This window comes from Urocampus carinirostris, chromosome 8, assembly GCF_059441175.1.
Source record: "Urocampus carinirostris isolate Australia breed hairy pipefish chromosome 8, RoL_Ucar_1.0, whole genome shotgun sequence".
Classification (NCBI taxonomy): domain Eukaryota; kingdom Metazoa; phylum Chordata; class Actinopteri; order Syngnathiformes; family Syngnathidae; genus Urocampus; species Urocampus carinirostris.
In genome coordinates, this window is record NC_142356.1 from 12163731 (window position 1) to 12186307 (window position 22577).

The window sequence follows — 22577 nt, forward strand, 5'->3', positions numbered from 1 at the left end:
AATCTTGTCTGTCACACACCAAGAATTTAGCAACCGGGCTTCAAAATAATTTAAAAAGTTTGATACTGAACGCCATTGGGGCAGTGCCATTTTTTGCCAGTGGCGGCGCATGTGGTTGGTGCAAGGATTTGCCTGAGGCCATTGAAAACAAAGAAGAAAGAAGAAAAACCTACAGAAACCTGCAGGACTTGTGGCTCTCGAGTACCGGGTTGCCCACCTCTGTACTTTAATTATGGCACTAAGCTTGTGACATACTGTATGTTCTAGCTCGACTTACGTGATTTTTTTCTAACAAATAATGCATTTTGGCCAGGTCTGACTTATACTCTCCAACGATAAAGAATCAATAATAAAAATGTTTATGTCATGGTTGCCATGGCGCCCAGTTGGCCGCACCCGGGTGTGTCACAGTTGCCATGGTGCCCAATTGGCCCTGCCCGTGTGTGTCACGGTTGCCATTGTGCCCAATTAGCCCCGCCCGTGTGGCGCCAGCTGCGGCTCATTGAGAGATTGGCTTCCTGTCCATAAAAAGCTCAGCACTCTCTTGCTTCGGTTGTCAGCCCGTCAAACGAACTTCTGCCCCAAAAGACGTGGGTTCTGACTCAGTCCTCTTTTGCTGTTGGTATTTCAAGTCCGGTATTGTTCTCGTTTATTTTTGTCCCGTTTAATTTCTGGTTCCAGTTTTGTTTCCGTCTGTTTTTGTCCTGTTTGTTACTTTCTCCAGTTTTTGTTCCCGTATAGTTTTTCCTGTTTATTTTCGTTATCCTGATTCATTATCGATCTCGTCGGTTTCTGGCTTCCCGTCTTTCCACGCCAGACCGGCTACCTAACGTGCATGACTCCCAATTTCCCGTAAAATAAAGGCTTGTGTGAAAATGTTACGCGATTGGGTCCTGATCCTGTCCTGGTTCTTGACAGTTTAATTGTATTCTAACTAATTTGTTGTTAGTCTGCTCAATTCATTGACCAAATTATATTGATAATTGTAGTGATATATTTGAACCTTTTTTAATTTATTTTGGTTTTATTTGCAGCCAACGATCACATTGGATGGCAGTGTATCGTACACTTTTTCCAGTGAGGGAACATATTCACTCACAGTTCAAGTAGCTGCTGCCAACTTTATATTCCAAGATACCAAAACCATAGCAGTTAGAGGTAAGTAAACAGTTTTCTCAAATCTCATAAATATTTGATAGGGGTCGGTAATACTAGAGATTTTCATGTCAATCTGATCCAACTACTGTCCAGTATTTACATGGTAGTATTGATCGATACTGATCCAGTCCCGATACGTTTTGGTCAGAAATATTATGATCATTGTATAATTCAACACTGAGTTGGCTTGTATTTACGATAAACACAGCACAGATATTTCAAGCACTTAAAACATTGTTTTTTTTTTAGCTACATTGCAAACTTTAATAGTATAAGAATAAATGAAAATATCTCATCTCATCTCATTAGCTGCACCGCTTATCCTCAGTAGGGTCGCGGGGTGCTGGAGCCCATCCCAGCAATCATCGGGCAGTGGGCAGGGGACACCCTGAACTGGTTGCCAGCCAATCGCAGGGCACACAGGGACAGACAACTTGCTCGCTCATTCACACCTAGGGACAATTTGGACCCGAACAATTCACCTGAAATGAAATCTTTGAAATGTGGGAGGAAAACCGGAGTGCCCGGAGAAAACCCACGCAAGCACAGGGAGAACATGCAAACTCCGCACAGGAAGTCCGGTAGCTGGATTTGAACCCACACAGGAGGTTCCCAAGACCTTAGAACTGTGCCGCACTCGCGCTAACCACTGCACCGCCGTGCTGCCCTAAATGAAAATATTTATATTTTAATTGTTTCAAAACAAAAGCCAAGAGAGTTCCAATCATAAACACAGCAAAAAAAGGCAAATACTGTATAACATTGTTAACTACAGAACTAAAATACATTCCATTGCAGAATTTGTGGAAAATAAAGTCAGTAAAGCAAATTATGTTACAATTGTCTCTGTTGCCATAGTATCAACAAATAATCAGGTTTTTGTTCCGGAACAATAACATGTTTACATGTATGGCTGAAACTCGTTGCTCTCTGTTGGGTGAGTTTTTTTTTCATGGTGTTATGTACATTTGTGGTGTTGCCACAGTAGAAGACCACTGTAGCTGAAAAGAAGTCCACACCGTGCTGCATTTCTGTTTGTTTCTGTCATTTCTAGCTTCTGGTAGGGCTGCATGCCTACTTTTGGCCCTCTCTTCCGCCTGTTGCGGGATGCAGCAGTAGCCCGGTAGAGAGAGGTGCAAATGTGTGCCTGTCAGTCAAACACTCAGTCAAAAACTTAAAAGAGTAGCTGGGGGCTCTGGATAAGAGCGATAAGGGGTTGCACTTTCTTCATTGACAAGCGGTGTTTTGAGGAAATGGCAGAGAGTAGTAGTAGAAGTATCAATCCCAGGAATCAATCCAATGCAAGCACTTGCCAGTATTCATAATATCGAAATTTGGATCGATCGTCCATTTATGGTATTTGGTAAATAGCCATTTGAGTCTCATTGGTAACTCGTGAATAAAAGTGCAAGTGGGCTGTTCTTTACTTCAAAGTTGACTTACTCTAATCTGTATTCAGCCCAAAGTAGTGCAAAGGAAATAATCAGGGTTGGGTAGGGTTACTTTAACTGGATTACTTTTAATGACTTTTGGATTACTCCAATAGCATATATGCTAATAAAAGACAAAAGAAACTCAATATGAATAAAATGATGACTCACAACACGCGGTAAGCTTTCTCTCCTGGCTTTGATCTCTTTGATCTCCGGCAAAACTGACATCAAATGCGACAGAAACAAAATGAAAATAAATCCAAACAGCTTGCCAACATCATTTTTGCCGTTCCTTGTAATTGAGTAATTTTATTCATATTAAGTTTCTTTTGTCTTTTATTAGCATATTTGGTATTGGAGTAATCCAAAAGTAATTGAAAGTAATCCAGTTAACGTAACCCTACCCAACTCTGGAAATAATACACCTGGAACTAAACAACTTAGAAAAAAATAACAATCCTATTCATGGGAATTAACGCTGATTTTCTCTGTCCGTCAGAATTTTTCAAATCTCTCCTTTTATCATTCTCTCCGAATCTGGATGAGTTCAACCCCGATTTATCGGAATGGAGGCTGGACGTGGGGAAAGTCATCAAGAAAGCTGTTCTCCAAGTGAGTGAATTTCATTTTTTACACCGATGACTTCTCTTCTTCCTTTTTCTACCTTTACTGTCCCTCTGTCTTTGATATGCTTCCCTTTCTGCCTCTGAATTGGCAATATGACTCATTCTTGTCAAGTTCTTTCTCAATTATTTCCTATAAGCCTATTACTTGCTCTAAAGTCATCGGTGCAGCAAGAGAATCCCCTCGGGCTATGCTTTGGTTCATCATTAGGAAGGTTTGAAGACACCCCTGCTTGGTTTCTCCTTCAGGAAATTACCTCTTGAGCTATACTCTTTAATTTTAATGCACACATTATATAAAATCATCTGTGAACTTCTGAGCATGGCAGATAGGAAGCGACCTATTGGAGTTTTACTCGGCGTTTGTGTGTACCCTTACTGAAATGTAGAATACATTTCTCACTAATAACCAGGGCCGTTCCATGTATTCCGTTACTCCCCAAGCCTGCACAAAATGTAGTCATTTTATTCATAGTTTGTTTCTTTTGTCTTTTATTAGCATATTTAGTATTGGAGTCATCCAAAAGTAATTGAAAGTAATCCAGTTAAAGTAACCCTACCCAGCCCTGGTAATAGTGTAATATAACTAGTAAGGTACAGTAAGGAGGTCCAACTTCGCTCACCAATGACGTGATATCGTTTTTTTTTAATGGCTTTCAGTTTTGTATAAAGTATGACATTTGTAAAGGGACCCAGGTGGACACATTTGTTTTATAAATGTTTGTTTTTCGTTGTTTTACCTCATCTGCAAAATACCGTATTTTCGGCACTATAAGGCGCACCGGGTTATAGGGCGCACCCCGAAAAAATAGTTTTTGGTCCTATTTTTGACATACATAAGACGCACCGGATTATAAGGCGCTACAATGGGAACGTGGACAAAACAGTCAGATAGTTCAGTCAAACTGATTACCCCCTTAACATTCCGAAAGCTTGCAAAGACGCAAATACGTGTCGAGAACACGTGCGGATGCGGTGTCCGTAAGATGTCACTCAAATGCATCATTCCATCATTCGGAAGGTTAAAGTCTTGGGATTCAAGAAATGCTAACCATTCCTTAGTATCTATTGCAACTTTACTGTGCATATGACAATAAACACTTGGAATTGAGTTTAATTTAAAAATAGACACTCCATTCCATCCATTATCTGCACCGCTTATCACAGAAACATCGAGTTCAGTCTGAAACAAGATACAGGGACAATATAAAACCCGGAATAGCTCACCGAAGTCGTTGTGTTCATAATAATGTGCAGCCATGGTCCTCTTATATCCGTGAGAGTAGTAAATCCAGGAGAATACAATATTTACAAATACAGAATAGAAAAAAATGCTTTCTCTATGCCGTCAGACACATGCTATACGCATTCATCTTTTTCGGCCAATTGCAGGCTTTGTTTCGCCGTTTAAGCCAATAGCAGCCTGTAAATGATAAAAAGGATCCGCCCCTTGACCTCCGAATAACTTTAGCCAATAGTGATCGATTCAAATGATGATTGACACATTGGTTAGCCAATGAAACGCCGGTGAATAAATCCCAGCATACACCGCGTACTACGTGGCGTTCGAGGGAAAATCTAGTCGGCGGCTGCAAGTTAGTTGGAAAACTTTGCAATTTTAAAATTGATCCATAAATAAGGCGCACTGTATTATAAGGCGCATGGTCAGCTTTTGAAAAAAATAAAGGCTTTTAGGTGCGCCTTATAGTGCGGAAAATACGGTAGATGATAAATGTCAGTTTCACACGACACCATTTACTTGTTGACATTAAGGATTATTTATTGAGCAAGTCTCGTTAAATCACGTGAGATCCCTTTTAACATATAAATACAAAATAGCATTGCCATCAATTGGTACTTTTAAAGAATCATTTAAGAAAACACCATAACTGTACCTTCCAAAACAATTCACCTTGTGTAGTTTGGTTGCAAAATATACAAATTAACATCATGGTAGACTTTTGAGTTAGTCCAGCATAACATAGGATACCTCACCTTGCTTCTTAACGGACGACTCACTCGTACTATTTCACTTTTTGTAAACTTCACAGACATCACAAACAACCTTTACAAACATATTTTCACATATTATCATCCTCACAGTAAGTGTGTTACCAGCAATGTTCCCTCTAAGCCCGCACATTCTCAGCGCACAAGAAAATCTATCCAGCGCAATGTTCCCTCTAAGCTCCGTGTGTGCGCAATTGCGCACTACCCAGAGCTTTTCCACGCACAAGAAAATCTAGCCAGATCACAAAAACCAGGGCTCGAAATTGCTAACTAAGAAGCGAATTAAGTCAGAGTTAAAGTGCATGAAGGTAAAAATACACGGGTTCCCCTGACGTTGTGTTCTAAATTCGGTATCTTGAGGTCAAAGTCGAAGTAGAACGAAGTTGAGTAAAGTCAGTAGAGTTTGTCGAGAACCGGCTTCTTCGGCTCGGCTCACTAACAGGAACCGGCTCTTTCGGGTCCTAAACGGCTCTTCAGGTTATTTTTGCTTCTTTCATCCCTATATGGCCAAATGTTATGTAAAATTATGCACAAAATGACTTAAAGGAAGGGGGAATAGAAAAAAAAAAGAAAAAAATACCAAAATGAAGATGTAGTGAAAAGCTGTGAAAAAAAGAAACAAAAGGAAAAGAAGAAGAAGGAAAAATTCAGGAAAAGAGCCAGAAAAAAAGAAAAGAAAGAAACAAAGGAAAAAAGTAGATAGAGAACAAAAATAAAAAACTAACAGCTAGGTAAAAATAAAAACAATGAGATTTTACTAAAGGAATTAAAAAAAAGAAAAAACAGGGAAAAAGAAAAAAAAGCATTCAAATAGTTTCTAATTATACCAAGTCAATCTTGTTGCCAACATTGTACTTCCACTAAAAAATGGGATTAAATACAGTTGTGTATCGTGCAACCGACTAAATAAGCCCTCAAAAATGTTAGTATTATGCGACAAAAGATACCAAGAAAAAAAAGAAATGGAAATCTTGTGAAAGAATTGTTGTAAAAACAAATGACGTTTGTAGGCCGTACAACCTTTGCAATCGTACATGAGTCAATTCATTCAAAAGTGAAAAAAAAATTGCATTGCCGGAAACTCAGCAAAATGTAACGTGAATGACTTAGTTGCCACACTTGGGATTGCTGTTGCTCACTGTTGTTTCAAGCGTTGCTCACCAACTTTGTGTGAACGCTCAGACCCGTGGAAAATTACAGGGAACATTGGTTACCAGTATATACATCTCACCTGCAAAATAGATGATAAATGTCAGTCTCACACAACACCATTTACTTATTGACTTTAAGGATTATTTATTGAGCAAGTTTCATTAAATTACGTGAGGTCCTGTGAGACTTGACCCAAGCACCCTTCTCTGACCTGAGACTTTGTCATCTAGTGGTGATATACTGGTACTTCATTTACTTTTTCCTGCTTTACAAAACTCAATACCCTTAAAAATACTAATACACTTCCCCTAACAGTCAAATACGAATTAAAGAACATAATAATCCCCTTATAACATTTTAACTAGTCAGCAACCCTTGTTGCGCCACACATTCATCAACAATACATTTTCATCTCACATTTTGTGATGTGGATTCCAGTTTCATTGATTTCTAAAAACAGGTCACCGCAAGGTGGTTGCAGAGGTAAGCATTGTAGTTAAATGAGTTTGATCAACGAAGGATCCTGAATTTTGAGCACAAAGCTGCAAAAACCTTATTGGGCTTTTAATTAAGGCTTGATCATGAGCCCTGTTCTCACTTTTGCAATTGGCTCAGTGAAGTGTTTTAAGGATTTAATAAGTCATTACCTGGATTTAGAAACACTAATGAGACACCCTAATAAGACACTGTTCCCACTGTTCAAGAATAGCAGGTTGAATGGTTAATAATCAGGGTTGGGTAGGGTTACTTTAACGTGATTACTCTCAATTACTTTTGGATTACTCCAATATCAAATATGCTAATAAAAGACAAACGAAACTAAATATGAATAAAATGATGACTCACAACACATGGTAAGCTTTCTCTCCTGGCTTTGATCTCTTTGATCTCCGGCAAAACTAACATGAAATGCGACAGAAACAAAATGAAAATAAATCCAAACAGCTTGCCAACATCATTTTTGCCGTTCCGTGTATTCCGTTACTCCCCAAGCCTGCACAAAATTTAGTCATTTTATTCCTATTTAGTTTCTTTTGTATTTTATTAGCATATTTGGTATTGGAGTAATCCAAAAGTAATTGAAAGTAATCAAGTTAAAGTAACCCCCTACCCAACCCTGTTAATAATCGGTTTATCCGACGAACCAAGCAAGTTTAGTTGCCGCGTGCATTGTAAACATCTATTGTTTTCCAGGAGCTAAGTGTTTCAGATCTTAGGTTATTTCTCATGGAATATTTGCTTCCTTTTTTTGTTTTGAACAAGCGGGTGCCAATGATGTGGTTCCCGAGCTTTTCTATACAGTGGAACCTCGTTTCTCGACCATAATCCGTTCCAGAACCCTGTTCGAAAAGCGATTTGTTCGAACACATAAATCATTTTTCCCATTGCAAATAACGTAAATCGTTTGAATCCGTTCCAACACCCTGAATGTTTACCTTTGTTTACCTTTAAGACACAAATAACATAAATGTAACCCAGGCTAATCGTACGTTCGCGTTAGCGTAATCTTCCCTACAAAAGATTACGCTAACATGAACGTGTAAAAATAAAAAAAGAATAAAGAAAAGAATTATGAATAGGATTTTCTACCTTTGTGGTGGTCAGCAGAAGGCGCAGATGGATGGTGAGAGGGATGGAGGAGGAAAGAAAATTATTTTTTGGAAGGAGAGTCCCCTTCCATAAAAACTTCGGGGAGCTCTTCTGTCTGAGGGGTGCTCACACGTTCAAATCTCTTTGCTACGGATGATTGGCTACAGGATGTTCTTTTCTCTTAAAATATCTATCCAATGACACTTGAGTCTGCCTTCTTTTTAGCACATTTCGGAAGTGGTTCATGAGTGTCATTAAAGTCATGATGACTCTGGTGGTTGCAGCTTCATCGGTGTAGTGAAATTCTGTAACTCGCCCCATTTGCTACACATTTGTTTAATCTCGGTCGTCCCCTAGTGTATTGGAGGTGCTATTGCACCTGAGAAAATTAAAATGAGTAAAAAAATGTGATGTGAAACATCCACCCTGGCTTTTGAACTCCGATTTTTTGACGGAACAGCAAAGCAAGAATTTCTTGAAATTTTTGGTCGGACTCCGATTTGTTCGAACTGAGAGGCGTTCGAAAACCGAGATTCCGCCGTACCCAGGAAGTGTCTGAAATAACGTCTGCATCGGCGTGCATCTTTTACGTCGGGCGTACAATTTACAAAACGTCTCAGCCCAGGTGTCAGACAACTTTTTCAAAAAAAAAAAAAAAACGTTTTTTTTTTTTTAAATGAAACGTTTGGTTTGTTCCGATTTCGAAATCTTCGTTCAGTTTGGAAATTTGGGAATTTCGGTTCGATTGGCAATTTGCATACTCGGCAGCCAATCAGAAGCCTGCATTGATAACTTCCTGCTTCCGGACTTTCCTGAGCCTTATAAGGTCGCACATTTACATATCATTTTGCAGACGCACAGAGAACACAAGAAAAATGGAGAAGTGGTTAGGAATCAAGCCAAAACCTCAGCCCCAGAAGAAAGATTCAAAAGAAGCTAACAAAATTGATGACGCAACAAAACGTAATTGTACTTTAAAAGCATAATGGAATGAGGAGTTCACGTGGCTGGTAGCAGACGACGCAACGCTAGCATTGCATGAATGAAGATGAGTAAATACTGTACAGGTCCATACTGATGGCAGATGGAAAACAGTGATGTCATATCCATGCTATGCATGTTACCAGTAGATTTATAATAAACTTAATGTTAAAGTGATGTTCTGTTATATATTCTGATCATCAGTCCTTAATACTTTGCAACAATGTTTTTTTTTTTTTGCTATTAGTCGTCTTATTGTGTTTCAAGTTGTGAAAAAATGGGACAGGCAACTTTATGGCTGGGCAGGCAACTTTTCAGAGTTGTCTGCCCTGGTGTCCGCTAACTTTTTCTCATGAGTTTCAGACACTGACTAAGAATTTGTTTATGTCAGACGATATTTTCAAGCCTCAAGCAAATAATAATAATAAAGTATAAATCCACTGTGTAATCATTTTTGTTTATCATTACTTATGAATAGGTGGCAGATTTCCCAGAAGAACAGCTTTTGGTAGCTGTGTTCCCTGGAGTTCCAACAGCTGCAGAGCTTTTCCTACTACCACACAAGAACCAATCACATGATAGAAGAAAGAATGAGCTGGAACTTGAACAAGTATGAGTGATGACTATTTTTGATATTTGTAAAAACTTAAATAAAGGTGAATTGTTTGTTTGGCAAATGATTAAAAACACTGGTGCATTTTAAACAGATTTCAAACCTAATCGTAAGCGCCCTGAACCAGAACCTGGTGGAGTTTGAGCTCAAGCCTGGCGTGCGAGTGATCGTATACAACACGCAGCTAACACTGGGTAAGATGTTTTTCTTGGATCTTTGTTTTCTATTTAAAGGGACAGTGTGTATTAAAACACACTTCTATTTTATAGCATATGAACAACCCATATTTTATGTTGACAATATCTGTGTATTATTTGCCCTCATGTAGGTTTTAGATCAAGGGATGGTGTCATAATATTCTGTAGTTTGCAATTATCTGCGGTCTGTGCAGCCCTTTGAGACTCTTTGTGATTAAGGTCGTTACAAATAAACATGACTTGACTTGAATTATATAGCGCCTCTAAGTGGTAAAAACATTATTCGTTGAAAGAAATCAAAAGTGATTTTGAATAACAAGCAAACTTATATGAACTGTCACATTAAGAACGTGCATTTTTTTTACATACAGTGTTACCTCTACTTACAAATGTCTCTACATGCAAAATAATCACATCTGTCAGGACCAGAACGGAGACAGAACCCACTTGCGTTACATTTCTCCCTGTTTAATTGGAAGAAAGGAAAAGGTTGCACCCACTATCCGGTGATCACTGGGCGCGGGAAGCAGGTTGCTCTGAACGCGGAAGTGGGACTTCCGTGGCGGTGTCGGGAACGGAAAAACGGGTCAGTAGCCGGGACAGAGAGCAAAAACGTGGTCGGGGTCGGAAGCAAGTCGTAAGCCAGGAAATGAGAGTAGACGTGGTCGAGGACAAAAAAGGTCTAAAGCCGGGACGGGAGAGTAGACGTTATCAGGATCAAAAAACGTGTCAAAGCCGGGGGACAGACAGGAGCAAAAAAACAGGTCGGAGTCAGTGACGAAAAAAAAGGCTTGCCCAGTGTAAACTGATGTTCGTAGACGGGCTGACAACAGGTGACAGAAAGGAGTGGGTTTAAATAGGGACAGGGAGCCAATCAGAGTCCGAGGCAGTTGGCGCCCAAGGAGCGGGCACAGGTCGCTCTGAACGCGGAAGTGGGACTTCAGTGGCGAGCGCTGGCGGGAACGGAAAAACGGATCAGTAGCCGGGACAAGAGAGTAAAAACGTGGTCGGGGTCGGAAGCGAGTCGTAAGCCAGGAAATGAGAGTAGATGTGGTCGAGGACAAAAAAGGTCTAAAGCCGGGACGGGAGAGTAGACGTGATCAGGATCAAAAGACGTGTCGTTGAAAGAAATCAAAAGTGATTTTGAATAACAAGCAAACATATATGAACTGTCACATTAAGGACGTGCATTTTTTTTACATACAGTGTTACCTCTACTTACAAATGTCTCTACATGCAAAATAATCACATCTGTCAGGACCAGAACGGAGACAGAACCCACTTGCGTTACATTTCTCCCTGTTTAATTGGAAGAAAGGAAAAGGTTGCACCCACTATCCGGTGATCACTGGGCGCGGGGGTCAGACAGGAGCAAAAAAACAGCTTGGAGTCAGTGTCGAAAAAAAAGGCTTGCCCAGTGTAAACTGATGTTCGTAGACGGGCTGACAACAGGTGACAGAAAGGAGTGGGTTTAAATAGGGACAGGGAGCCAATCAGAGTCCGAGGCAGTTGGCGCCCAAGGAGCGGGCACAGGTCGCTCTGAACGCGGAAGTGGGACTTCAGTGGCGAGCGCTGGCGGGAACGGAAAAACGGGTCAGTAGCCGGGACAAGAGAGCAAAAACGTGGTCGGGGTCGGAAGCGAGTCGTAAGCCAGGAAATGAGAGTAGATGTGGTCGAGGACAAAAAAGGTCTAAAGCCGGGACGGGAGAGTAGACGTGATCAGGATAAAAAAACGTGTCAAAGCCGGGGGACAGACAGGAGCAAAAAAACAGGTTGGAGTCACTGTCGAAAAAAAAGGCTTGCCCAGTGTAAACTGATGTTCGTAGACGGGCTGACAACAGGTGACAGAAAGGAGTGGGTTTGAATATGGACAGGGAGCCAATCAGAGTCCGAGGCAGTTGGCACCAAAGGAGCGGGCACAGGTGATTCACATCAGTAATTATGACAGAAACAAATTAAACAAAATATAATATTCGTAGAGTGTGAAATTATCTCGTTCATTTTCAGTTTCAAGGATTTTTTTTTAATAGTAATAAAAATTGATGAATTGTAAGATTGGTTTCTCTAGAAGTGTAGCAAGTCCCTAAATTCTGCATTGATACCATTTTTTAAAATCTTAAACACAATATTGTGGGAGACCTTCAAATCCGCACCCCATGGAAGTACTCCTGACATATTTATATTACTCTCTAATGTCAGGCCTAAAAAAATGTTAATTTTCGTTGTGTGGTTCTGCCTAAACATTTGTTTAACCGAGAATAATCTAAAACAGTATGGCCCTCAACCAAGGCATGTTCAAATGTATCCTGAAATACTTCGAACGCAACTTTTTTTCTTTCTCAAGTACCGTTCTCTGACTTTTACCATGCTCTTCTAGTAGGTCTCTCTATCGAATTGTGGCAGTGGGAGAAGAAGTGGGATTATTAACATCTCCGACCCTACTGCATTATTGATAGTTCCTCAGAATAAAACGAAGCCCAAGCACAGACTGTTATGAGAAGAACTCTGGCAAGCATTTTTTACAAATTGGTTGAGTATCGTCTGCAAACTGAGCAGTTGAATGCCACCGACCTTTTGAGCATAGCCGTTGGAGAGCTGTAACAATAAACCCGTTGCTATATATGTAATGAGTATATTGTGAAAGTAATTGCCTATTTCTGTTGTCAGCTCTGTAACCCAATCGAAGCAGAAAATAATGTCACTTGAGTGCCAAACTTTGTCTTCTGTTACTTAATTGAGCCTCATTCAAAGCTTTATTGCTGAAGTGGGCGAGCTGATCCTCGAGGGCCACATGTCCTGTATATTTTTGGAGGTTTCTTTTATTCAACTAAGGAGGTTCCAGGATTATGGAGTAAGATTGCTGCCAAAAGGCATACCCAAAAATGTCACAATAAGAAAGTACTGGTGAAAAGGGATTCGTACCTGTAAAAAGTGCTGAAAACTATCAGTTCAAAGCACAGGGAAAAAACCCTTCTGTTGAAAAACCACAAGGACGAATCAGGTTACAGGTCTCATCTCATCTCATTAGCCGTACCGCTTATCCTCAGTAGGGTCGCGGGGGGCTGGAGCCCATCCCAGCAATCATCGGGCAGTGGGCAGGGGACACCCTGAACTGGTTGCCAGCCAATCGCAGGGCACACAGGGACAGACAACTCATTCGCTCATTCACACCTAGGGACAATTTGGACCGGCCAATTCACCTGAAATGCATGTCTTTGGAATGTGGGAGGAAACCGGATTGGCCGGAGGAAACCCACGCAAGCCCGGGGAGAACATACAAACTCCGCACAGAAAGTCTGGAGCTGCTGGTAACCAACCAGAAATTGTGGTGGAGAACAAAGAGCAGAAGAGTGTGGTGATAATGGATGTAGCGATCCCAACTGACGCCAACATCGGTAGGAGCAATACGAAAATCTGGAGAACTACCAAGTGTTGAAAGAGCAGCTGGAACATATGTGGAAAGTCCAGGCCAGCGTGGTCACCAAACTTGAAGAGTGGCTCCAACAAATCCCAGGAAGAACATCTGAAGCCTCTGTCCAGAAAAGCACACTCCCATGAATGGCTAAGATACCCTGCAGAACTCTCAAACTCCCTGGCCCCTGGTTGAGGACCTGAGTCTGAGAAGCTGTCAGTGCCGTCATAATATGTCGGATGGTCTTTGAATGCCAGGTGCGGGTTTTAAGTTAATTTCTCTCATGGAGTCGATTTTTTTAATTGTTTTAGCATTCATTTTACTTTGACACCCCTGCTCCACACAATACAGTCACATCTAGTGGTCCAAAAATGTACACTGTCCCTTCATTGCATAATTAGCTAAAAATCCAAAAATGCTTCACTGCAGTAGCTTTGGCTTCAATATAGTGAAATCACATATATATATTCTCTGTTGTATCTGCATTTGGCCATGGTCAAGGTGTGTAAACAAATTTTACAGGCTTTTTTCTGAGGCGTGAAAATGGTGGGTGTTAACTCGCATTTCCAGGGCCATCTGCTGTTAAGGAGTGTAATTGACTCTGTTATTTCATTAATTTCTTAGCATTACTTTGTAAAGGTAAACCCACTGAAAACGGGTTCGTGACCCACCATCTGAGAAACACTACTGTCTGTTCATCTTAAAAAAAAAGTGGCGGCAACAACTTATCGAAGGAAGCAAATGCCGATGTTAAAATCCTTAAAGTAATCTCTTTATTTCTACAGCACCCTTGGTGGACTCAAACCCTCGACACCGGAGCTCCGCTATGCTGATGCTCTTATCAGTGGTTTTTCTTGGCCTTGCTGTGTTCCTGATCTACAAATTTAAGAGGTATTTACCATTGTGTGATGACTCTTACCTTCTCTACTCTAAAATTATATAAAAAAACAAAAATGTCTAGACTTATAATAAGGGATTTGTCCGATAACCACATTTTTTACATATCTTTAGCATCATATCATTTTTTCCTACCATTTAAGGTTAAAAATCCTCAAAAACTGATGTTTTCTCATGAACCAGAACAGGATCAGGACCCAAACGTGTGACGTTACTCACACAAACCTTTTATTTTACGGGAAATGGGGAGTCATGCACGTTAGGCAGCAGTCTGGCGTGAAATGATAGGAAGCCAGAGGCCGACGAGATCGATACCAATTGCCCGAGTTGATATCGGACAGATGGAGTTGATACCGGACAGGACGGGACAGACAGGATAGATAATGAAACAGGATATAGAAAATAAACATGACAAACTAGACGGGAACGAAAACTGGAGAGAATAATAAACAGGACAAAATCAAACGGGAACAATACCGGACAGGGAATACCAACAGGAAACAGGACTGAGTCAAAACCCACGTCTTGCGGGGCAGAGGTTCGTTGACCGACTGACAAAGGAACCCCAAGGACAACAACCCAAAAAGTCCATGTTGCAATCTGGCATTATCCTCCTCAGTATGGTTACACTGGCACATTCGTCCAGAAATACATGTCTTACATTCCACGCAATGCAGCTCTAGTGAGAAATTTACGATACTCATTTGTTGACGTTAGTTGAAGAGTTAAATAATGCCTGTCACCTGTTTTGTACGAGGAGAATCATTTCTACTCAATAGGCAAAACAAAATGTTGATATTTAGTTGATGAGACAGTGTTGTTTTTGTATGTGTCTTACCTGTCGCTTAACAATCTGTACATTTATTTCTATATATGCTTTATTTCTACTGTCTCACTCTGCAAACTTTTAGAAAAATACCCTGGATTAACATATACGCAGAAGTGAACCAGGAGAAGGAACAGGAGATGATTAGCTCGGTGGGCCAAGGGAACAACACGCCCAAAATAACACTAAATGAGTTCTCGTCAAAGGAACTCATGGAGAAGGAATTGGATGAAAGAGTCAAAAGTAAGTCAGAACTACAGTTCAATTTTTGATTCACGATTAATTTGATTTTGTTCCATACTGCAGAGTTGGAAATACAATATATACAGGGTTGGGTAGGGTTACTTTCAATTACTTTTGGATTACTCCAATACCAAATATGCTAATAGAAGACAAAAGAAACTAAATATGAATAAAATTATGACTCACAACACGTGGTAAGCTTTCTCTCCTGGCTTTGATCTCCGGCAAAACTAACATAAAATGCAACAGAAACAAAATGAAAATAAATCCAAACAGCTTCCCAACATCATTTTTGCCCTTCCATGTATTCCGTACTCCCCAAGCCTGCACAAAATTTAGTAATTTTATTCATATTTAGTTTCTTTTGTCTTTTATTAGCATATTTGGTATTGGAGTAATCCAAAAGTAATTGAAAGTAATCCAGTTAAAGTAACCCTACCCAACCCCTGAATATACAGTATATGATGTTGAAACTAAACTGCAGTTGTGCTTAACCGGAGCTTTTATCACAATGACATAGAATAAGAAATAAACAGAATATTCTGGGTTTGTCAACAGGACAAAGTCATTCCCATACAAACATAGACAAAATGCTTTACCAGTGTGTTTTATAGGAAAGTGGCATGGTTTGACCAAAACAAAACTTAAATGATGATAAGTTAAGGGCAGACTCGAGGCCTCTGTCAACAGTAAATCAGAACACCACTTTCAGATTCAGATTCAGATCTACTTTATTGTCATTCTAGTACACGTGTATACAGAACGAAATGTCGATACATCTGACCCGCACAGTTTCCTTGAATGTACAGATATAAATAAAATGTTGTATTGAATTGGAGTATTGAGTACTAATAATATACTAAATAATTATGGCTATGTATAGTATTTTACAGTAGCGCAAATAGTGCAAGAGGAGCAGCTAACCAGATGTGCAAAATGGGCAGTCAGGTAAACAAGTCAGGTAAACAGTAACAATAACACTGTAACAATAACGCTGTAAGTACAATAGTGCAGAGAAACAGATGTGCAAGGAGTGGCTAGCTATAAAGAACTGCCAGTAGTGCAAAAAGTCAAACAAAACCAACAGATTAGAGCAGTTTAGATTTACTATGTGTTTGATTGACCATTTAACAGTCTAATGGCCAGGGGGACAAGACTATTGTGGAACCTGGTGGTCCTGCACCGCACACTGCAGTACCTCTTCCCAGAGGCTAGCAGAGTGAACAGTCCATGATGGGGGTGAGAGGGGTCCCTGATAATGTTCTTAGCTTGGGATAGGCAGCGCTTCTGGCCAATGTCCTGAATGGAGGGGAGAGAAGTCCCGATGATTTTCTCTGCTGTCCTCGTCACCCTCCTCACACTACCCCAGTCGGAAGCGCTGCAGCCAACTTAGAACAATGTTAAGAAAGTATAACCACTGAATGAATGGATACATTGAGACGTCAAGTGAATACAACTAAAAGTAAAACCTTCATTCAAATACTGTACGTGGTTAAGCATAAAGTGTATATTTAACAACTAATTGAATAATGTGATGATTAAAATAATGATGAATTGATTAAATGGTGAATTAAATATATCGGTCGAACTCATGTAAACATGATTACATGTTCAGTAATGCAAATTTTAATGTTCTAATAGTTGAGATTACGATTATTCAGTTGTGATTTGGTTACGTGAGTACTCAAAATCGAAATGATGCTAAACTATTACACCGTGGACTAATGTAAAGGGATACTGGGAATTTTGGTCCAGTCGAAGGCAATACACAAGTAGTATTTATCGATGCCTCTCAGATACTGATACTTTCTGTTTGGAACCTCTTCACAGTACAAAAAATAAAATACTTCTACTACAACCGTTACAGAGCAGAAGTCAAGAGAATCAATCCCAAAAAAGAAATCTGCAATGTAACAAAAAAAAAACACTTCTGGCTCTGTTGCCATAGAAATAACATGAACATGTTTTGTTCAGGAACAGTAACATGATACCATGAACAGCTAGTATCAAAAAGAGCGAGCGAAAATGAACATCCTGTGTTAATCTTTTTTTGTGCTAATGTCATAAAATGTGACAGTCTAAACCAGGGGTCGGAAACCTATGGCTTGCGAGCCATACATGACTCTTTCTATGAGTACCTGTGGCTCAGAGACAAATTTGATTGCGAACAAATGTTCTCCATCTCGTTCAAAAATTGAGCCATTAATCCTGTTCAGATACACGCAAAGCCAAACCTAAGCTGAATTATAATTCATTACTTCGCATAATATATAGAGCACGTTTTTCCACTACAATTTACAGTCAAGGTGTCACACCAATGAATCCACAGAACAAACTGTAAATACGCCAAAACACCGGAAGAGAATTTAAAGTTATTTGATTGGGTGAGTGGGAGGGATGGGTGGAGCTATGCAAAAAGTGCAAGCACTCCCTCCCATCTCTCGCCCTACGCCGTCTGCGCCAAAGGTAAGCAAATCAGGCTCCCTGTTTGCAGAATGTTGTGACGTTTTTACAAAATAACTGCTTGCATCAGGTTTTGAAACCAATATGTATGAAAAAAAGGGTCGAAATGAGTTTAACTGATCTTGAGTAATTGCAAGAAAGAGTTTAAAGTGGTATGTTTTTTGATTTTGGGACACGGGCTCTGGCATTATTCTATTTTCATAATGTTTATCAAATCATCAAAAATAAATGTGCTGAAGACTAAGCTTTTGTCTGGGGCGCGGGTTTAGCAATTTAGTTAATTTGTTGTGGCTCTTTTTTGCTTTTATGGCTCTTTGAGTCAAAAAGCTTCCGACCCCTGGTCTAAACCAACCCCATGTCGCCATCTAAGGGTCAAACATATATTACATGCATTATAAACAGAAATTACAGAAGCGAAAATATTCATTTGAAGTTGTCAATTGTGGCAAAGTCTTTCACTTGACTCTACTTTGACGTTTTCTAGTTGAATCTTGGCAGTTGTCATTTGGATTTGAGAGTATTTTATGCATTTCCCGAATATAACATTTTTGTTTTAAAGGTTTAACGATGGTTTATTTATATAACACTATTTGTTCACATTTGTTCTTGTACTTTGAGTCACTTTGGTGCATTACACCCCCTTTACCTTTGTTAAATTCTACTTTCATTTCTGCCTTTAGTTTTATAAGTTTTAACTGAACCTTTTAATGAAACTTTTGAAGTTTTTCACTTCACAACTGTTATTTAAGGTCAACAAAAACATGGTGCCAGAAAACATCCAAAAAGAATTCACTCGGTAAGAGGGAAATTATAACTGTAGTAAATTCAAAATCCCAAAGGTGAGAACAACCAGGAAAAGTATGTGTGTGTCTGAGTGTGGAGTCAAACTTTGGAATAATTTACAAGATGAGATCAAACAATGTCCAACTATTCATGTGTTCAAATTTAAATACATAAAAAACATTACTGGCGAAATACAGGGATGAAGAAAATGGGATATGAGTGAAATTGGAAATTCTGCGTTTAAAACTATGGTTAACTTGTTGTTATTGTTGCTATTATTATACCAAAACTGTTGTTATAAATATTATGTTTTATTTTATTGTTGTTATAATCATTGGTGCCGCAGTGATATTTGGTAACTAGTGGCATTATGATGTTGAGGGATGGGTATTACGAAGATTAGTGTATAAAATAGGTGATTATTGTAATTATTATAAATATTGATATCTGACCTATGTAATAAATACATCCATGAGATTTTGTGATATTAGACACAAGAGGAGAAGATTATTTGTAAAATATATTTAACAGGGAAGATCAAGGGGTAGGAACAATAAGCATCTGCTTCTGACTACCTATTTTTCGAACATGTTATGTGACATTATGTTGTGGTTGACTCATTGTTTTTGTCCTGTTTTTATTTTAATGTTCGAAATAAAGTTTTCATTTATTCATTCATTCATTCAATGAAGACCTTATGGAGTTCAATGTCTTTCTCTGTCTTCTCAGGGGGAGCTGCGAATGCCCGCGAGAGCACAAAGGAAATCCCGAATTGCACCAGTGTGTAGAGTGTGTCCAACACAGCAAACCAGGGCCAAAAACGTCTCACTTTCAGTTGTGTAATTCTCAACACAACCGATGTTAATAGTTTCCAGGAGACCTCAATTCTGCAGCCGCACACGGATTTCAGTCATGAGGGACATCCACGCAGCTAATCAATGCACTTGATGACATACAGTGGTACCTCTTTATACGAGCGCCTCTAAACACGAGAATTTCGATACACAATTTGTTTTTTTACAAAAATCCAGTTCACGAGCAGTCCCAGAAGCTACCACTAGAGACCGCCCGTAATTGCTTGCTGCCAGCATCAGCTTGTCCTAATTGCGCATGCCAACGACTTCAGGCAATGGTGTGTACGCTCATTTAAAGTTACAGTAACTTTAATTTGAAGTGAATAGTAAGTGCTTACGTATCATCAACAGTCTCTCCATCTCACACCTGTCAACCTCTGCCTATTCCCTTTCTTATCAATACAGCAAACCGTCTTTATTAAGTGATAACAAACCTTATGAACACAAAAGACTATGTAGAATTACACTTTGTGTACGTTCATTTAAAGTTACAGTAACTTTAATTTGAAGTGAATAGTAAGTGCTTACGTATCATCAACAGTCTCTCCATCTCACACCTGTCAACATCTGCCTATTCCCTTTCTTATCAATAACAGCAAACCTTCTTTATTAGGTGATAACAAACCTTATGAACACAACAGACTATTTAGAATTATGCTTTGTGTACATTAATTTAAAGTTACAGTAACTTTAATTCTAAGTGAATAGTAAGTGCTTACGTATCATCAACAGTCTCTCCATCTCACACCTGTCAACCTCTGCCTATTCCCTTTCTTATCAATACAGCAAACCGTCTTTATTAAGTGATAACAAACCTTATGAACACAACAGACTATGTAGAACTATGCTTTGTGTATGTTAATTTAAAGTTACAATAACTTTAATTTCAAGTGAATAGTAAGTGCTTACGTATCATCAACAGTCCATCTCACACCTGTCAACCTCTGCCTATTCCCTTTCTTATCAATAACAGCAAACCTTCTGTATTAAGTGATAACGAACCTTATGAACACAACAGACTATGTAGAATTAAGCTTTGTGTACGTTCATTTAAAGTTACAGTAACTTTAATTTGAAGTGAATAGTAAGTGCTTACGTATCATCAACAGTCTCTCCATCTCACACCTGTAAACCTCTGCCTATTCCCTTATCAATAACAGAAAACCGTCTTTATTAAGTGATAACAAACCTTATGAACACAACAGACTATGTAGAGTTACGCTTTACGGATCCCTTCACCACCATGGTCATCGGGGGGTGTCTGTGGTGTGTCTTGTGCAAGTAGAGCCTGGTGGCTCCCATCCCTCTCCAGGGTATTTTTAGGGGGTAGGGGTTTGCTCCCCCACATGAAAAAGCTTGTACGGATTTCCAGGGGTAACAGTAACAGGGGAAGGCTACTGATCAGATCAGATACAGAACGATCATCATCAGTTCGCCATTGTTTAAAATACCCCAACAACATTAGCAATCTAGGGTGACGTTGTCGTCTGGTACCAGTGACCGGGACAATCCGGAAATCAGTCTTGTTCAATTTTTTTTTCCTCATATAATAATCATGTTATGGTGTACATAATACTAAATGATCGAAAACGTCTAAAATATGGCGAAAACGTGTAAGTTGACAGGTATGCGATCCCCGTGACTACTCCTGCACATAGTCATTACGGTGCTCATAATAATCTCGCATTTTACTATGTTAAAATCATCATATTTGTCTTCTGACTGAATTTTTATGCATGATTACTATTTGGATGTATTTTCAGTGATCAAGAAGATCCGTTTATAGCTGTTCTCTCAGATGCTTTTGGGAGAACGGGAGCGGACCAGCTACTTTTTATGATTTCATATCGGAAAAGCTAGCTCGTTGAATTAGCAATTCAAGATACGAGCATGATCTTAGAACAAATTAAGCTTGTGAGAAGAGGTACCACTGTATTATTAATGGTGCCAACTACTGTTACAGTAAAAGTACAGTACACTGGGGTTGGGACAGAACAGTAAACAAAATTCCCTTTTTTTCTTTTTTCTTACGCAAATCTGTATACTCCTGTTCTACAGTCGCTAAAATGTTGGAAATGTCTTGTAGTCTTTGATGAAGAAATATTATTTACCATATTTTACGGACTATTAGGCGGACCCCCAAAAAAAACAAATTGGGTAAAAATTGTAACGCGCGCTTTATGATCTCATATGCGTAAAAAAAAATGGGAAATGCTTTTCCATATTTGTGATATTATTGATAATCAATAAAGCTGACCACAATTGCATAACAAAGGTGACAGCGGGTATTGAACCGAATAACAATAATAAGATTACAGTTTTCTAAGGATGCCAGGGTCATGGATGGTTGTCCACAATGCAATGGGAATCATTTCAACGAGGAAACTGCTGGATCCTATCCACTAGATCACCAGGGATACAGACAACACATGAAAAGGCTTTTGGTCTTACCTAATCATTGCAGTATTTGTTGTCACAGTACCACATATGTTCAAGGCCCAGTTATATAGGGGTCGTTCATATGTAGGCCTTTTTTGAGGTCAAGTACGGTACTTGAAGTTGTTTTGGTTTTGCTGGTTGTTTATTTTTTTTAAGGTTGAATATATTCTACAATCTCTGCTTTAAACTGCAAAGTAAGTCAGTCCTTTCTGATGTATTTGAGAAGTGGATTTTTTGTTTTCGTTATTTGGGTTGCTGCTAATAACTAGGGTGGAATGGTGGGTCCTAAAGTAAGACCAGTTGAAAACTAGTGGGCCCTATCCGACCCGGCATGTAATTATATCCCAGCCCGTGAAATCATTGTATATACATCTACTATAATCAGGGTTGGGTAGGGTTACTTTAACTTTCAATTACTTTTGGATTACTCCATTACCAAATATGCTAATAAAAGACAAAATAAACTAAATAGGAATAAAATGTCAAAGCCAGGAGAGAAAGCTTACCACGTGTTGTGAGTCATCATTTTATTCATATTTACTTTCTATTGTCGTTTATTAGCATAGTTGGTATTGGAGTAATCCAAAAGTAATTGAAAGTAATCCAGTTAAAGTAACCCTACCCAACCCTGTATATACTCAAATATCTATTACAAAAGACTACTTTTGTGGGGTGCGTCTTATAATCTGGTGCGCTCTATAGTGCAGAAAATATGGTATTTTTTGGGGTACGGTGAAATGAGACGACTTTTGATGTTTGAAATGTTTTGGCCCGGCCCATCGCCAGCGCTCAGTAAAGTGGGCAAAAATACTTAGCTTTAGAAAAAGTTCCTGCTTGTGTATGAATTTGTTCAATGATTTAACTTAAAAGATCGGTATTATTGCCTACGCGACAGTCACTTGT

The 22577-nt window shown here is 39.3% G+C and overlaps 1 protein-coding gene across 1 annotated transcript in view; it reads left to right on the plus strand.

The window, feature by feature from the left end:
• The window catches only part of sorcs3a (sortilin related VPS10 domain containing receptor 3a), a 333093-nt gene extending 310987 nt beyond the window's left edge, over positions 1-22106 (plus strand). The window contains exons 21-27 of the mRNA XM_088341620.1: positions 1035-1158; positions 3091-3203; positions 9426-9557; positions 9655-9754; positions 13955-14060; positions 14978-15135; positions 19111-22106. Of these exons, the coding sequence (XP_088197746.1) occupies positions 1035-1158; positions 3091-3203; positions 9426-9557; positions 9655-9754; positions 13955-14060; positions 14978-15135; positions 19111-19169 (792 nt within the window). The 3' untranslated portion in view covers positions 19170-22106. The remainder of the gene's footprint in view (positions 1-1034; positions 1159-3090; positions 3204-9425; positions 9558-9654; positions 9755-13954; positions 14061-14977; positions 15136-19110) is intronic.
• The last annotated feature ends 471 nt before the right edge of the window (positions 22107-22577 follow it).